Source organism: Mesitornis unicolor, unplaced genomic scaffold (genome assembly GCF_000695765.1).
Source record: "Mesitornis unicolor isolate BGI_N332 unplaced genomic scaffold, ASM69576v1 scaffold34479, whole genome shotgun sequence".
NCBI classification, from domain to species: domain Eukaryota; kingdom Metazoa; phylum Chordata; class Aves; order Mesitornithiformes; family Mesitornithidae; genus Mesitornis; species Mesitornis unicolor.
In genome coordinates, this window is record NW_010205814.1 from 1,660 (window position 1) to 4,578 (window position 2,919).

The 2,919-nt window shown below is 54.6% G+C and overlaps 1 protein-coding gene across 1 annotated transcript in view; it reads left to right on the plus strand.

Moving 5' to 3' along the window:
• Positions 1–2,808, plus strand: part of LOC104546214 (poly(rC)-binding protein 2) — a gene marked incomplete at both ends in the record, with an annotated part of 3,953 nt that extends 1,145 nt beyond the window's left edge. The window contains 3 exons of the mRNA XM_010191549.1: positions 135–207; positions 1,879–1,931; positions 2,639–2,808. Of these exons, the coding sequence (XP_010189851.1) occupies positions 135–207; positions 1,879–1,931; positions 2,639–2,808 (296 nt within the window). The remainder of the gene's footprint in view (positions 1–134; positions 208–1,878; positions 1,932–2,638) is intronic.
• Positions 2,809–2,919: the final 111 nt, after the last annotated feature.

A 2,919-nucleotide genomic window follows, 5' to 3' on the forward strand; every position in this document is an offset into this window, starting at 1 on the left:
CCCTGCTCGACCTTTGGGAAATGGCTAACATCAGCCTTGTTTTGTTTTTTTTTTCCTCTTTCTTTCTCTTTTTTGTTTTTTTCCTCTCTCCTTGTGTTGTTTTTTTCCCCCCTTCCCCTTCCCTCCACCTCTAGCTGACCAAGCTGCACCAGTTGGCAATGCAACAGTCACACTTTCCAATGTCTCATGGCAACACTGGATTCAGTGGTATGTTTGGGAAATGGCTAACATCAGCCTTGTTTTGTTTTTTTTTTCCTCTTTCTTTCTCTTTTTTGTTTTTTTCCTCTCTCCTTGTGTTGTTTTTTTCCCCCCTTCCCCTTCCCTCCACCTCTAGCTGACCAAGCTGCACCAGTTGGCAATGCAACAGTCACACTTTCCAATGTCTCATGGCAACACTGGATTCAGTGGTATGGAAACTCCTTTCTCTCTTCTTGTTACGCTAGCGTGGGCCAAAGGCCAGCCCGGGAGCTGCCCCTCGGCTCCCTCTCTTTAAACGGGGCCTCTGCTGGGTCTCGTGCTCTCAAAACACCCCCAAAAAACCCCCCCCCAGCCTGGCCAGGTAATGATTTCTTCTCATGGTGTCTCTGGGGGCAATTGGTGCCAGCCTCTGCTTGTCGCAGGGGGGAGGCTGCAGAGGGGTAGGCAAAGCAACCCGAAAACCAAACTCCGGAGCAGGCAGGGCCTCCACGCTGCTTTTCCTCTTCACCCCCATCCTCCACAGCTCTGCCAATGCACGGGGAGATTCCCCCCCCCAAAAAAAAAACCAACCCTGCAGCACCCTCTCTCTCCCCTCCGGCTACTCCAGTCCTGAGCAGGCAACTGTTGAAGTTGTCCCAGATTTCGCTGTAGATTTGCTAAGGCGGCTACAAAAAAAAAACCCAACCAAAACCAACCACAAAACAACCCCAAAGAATCCGTTTGAGGGCTCTAAACTTGAGACAGCCGAACTCATTGTCACTTGTATCTTAACAGGCATTGAATCCTGCTCTCCAGAGGTGAAAGGCTATTGGGGTAATGATTGAAACACAAAATCTGTAGTTATATTCTTATCGTGTATATTCATCCTGACCCGGGGTCTCGTGCTCCCTCTTCAGTTGCTGCCCGCCTTTGTGCACGGATGGGAGGGGAAAGGGGGGGGGCAGGGGAGCCTTAGAAAGGGCTGGAGGTGCCGACTGCCCCAGGAAAGGTCAGTGGAGAGCAGCAGGACTTTTTTTGGGGTGCTCGGTGACCCCCCCAGCCCCTCATTTTACCCCTCAAACCCACGCAATTCCCATTGCCTGAGGAGCTGCTGGAGCAGGTTTATGGTAGGGGACCGAGACCCCCCTCTTTAATTGAGGGGGACACACACACACACAGCCCCCACTGCATCCCCAGGCTGCTGTGCCCTTGCCAAGGCCCTTGAGGCACGGAGTGAGCTGGGAAGGGGGGAAAAAACTGCTTAAAAATCCAAAAGAATCCATTTTAATGCACACATCCCAGAGGTGAGGCCTCGCAGGAGGAGGAAGAGGAGGAGGAGGACAAGGGTTGGGTAGCATAGGCCTTAAAAAAGCCAATGATGGAGCCAAACGGAGCCAAAAACGCTGCTCTGGGACCGGTCCCCCGGACGGAAGACCCTGTGGTGACAATCTGGGGGTCGATGTGTGTGGGGTGGGAGAGAAATTGGGGTGAGCAAAGCCCTTTTGGGGGGGTGAAAGCAGGGGGAGCGGAGGGGTAACCTCACAGCTTGCTCTGCCCTTCCCCTCCCGCTGTGTAAACGCATCGGCCAGGGAGCCGTGAAGCCAAAAACGCTGCTGCGCTCGGTGCTGCGCCCCCCAAGTCCCCCCACGTCCCCCTCAACTTCTCCCGCTTCTTTTTCTCCCCCGCCCCATCTCTAAGCAGGTTTGGATGCCTCCGCTCAAACCACCTCTCACGAACTCACCATTCCAAACGATGTGAGTATCCGCACGGGGTCCCTGGGGTCTCCCCCCTTCTTTTTCCCTACCAAAATAGGGTGTGGGGTTGCTCATTTTTGACTTTGAGGGCTCGTAGCTACACCCCAAATTCCACTTCTTTTTCTCCCCCGCCCCATCTCTAAGCAGGTTTGGATGCCTCCGCTCAAACCACCTCTCACGAACTCACCATTCCAAACGATGTGAGTATCCGCACGGGGTCCCTGGGGTCTCCCCCCTTCTTTTTCCCTACCAAAATAGGGTGTGGGGTTGCTCATTTTTGACTTTGAGGGCTCGTAGCTACACCCCAAATTCCCTCCTTGGGTCCCTCAGCTGGACCCGCATCCCTTCTCCCCCTTTTTGGGCCAGATTGAAGGCCAAAAACCCCCCTTTCTGCCTCTTAGGGCCGCCCTTTCTGCCTCTTAGGCCACCCTTTCTGCCCTTTTTGGGCCAGATTGAAGGCCAAAACCACCCTTTCTGCCCCTTAGGGCCCCCTTTCTGACCCTTAGCCCCCTTTCTGCCTCTTAGGGCCCCCTTTCTGCCTCTTAGGGCCCCCTTTCTGCCTCTTAGGGCCCCCTTTCTGCCTCTTAGGGCCCCCTTTCTGCCTCTTAGGGCCCCCCCCAAGAGGGACAGGCACAACAGGGGAGGAAGAGGATGGGTTAATACTCAACTTTGCCACTAACGAAGCTGTTTTTCTCCCCCCTCCCAAGTTGATTGGCTGCATCATCGGGCGCCAGGGCGCCAAAATCAATGAGATCCGCCAGATGTCGGGGGCGCAGATCAAAATTGCCAACCCCGTGGAAGGCTCCACTGACCGGCAGGTCACCATCACCGGCTCTGCAGCCAGCATCAGCTTGGCCCAGTATCTAATTAATGTCAGGTAAGTCTCCGCATAACGAACCTCTCACGATTTGGGGTGGACGGGGTGTTCGCGCCGTTCCCGTTGCCGCATGAGGGGTTTGTGTCCACATTTTACTTCCCTATCCCCATC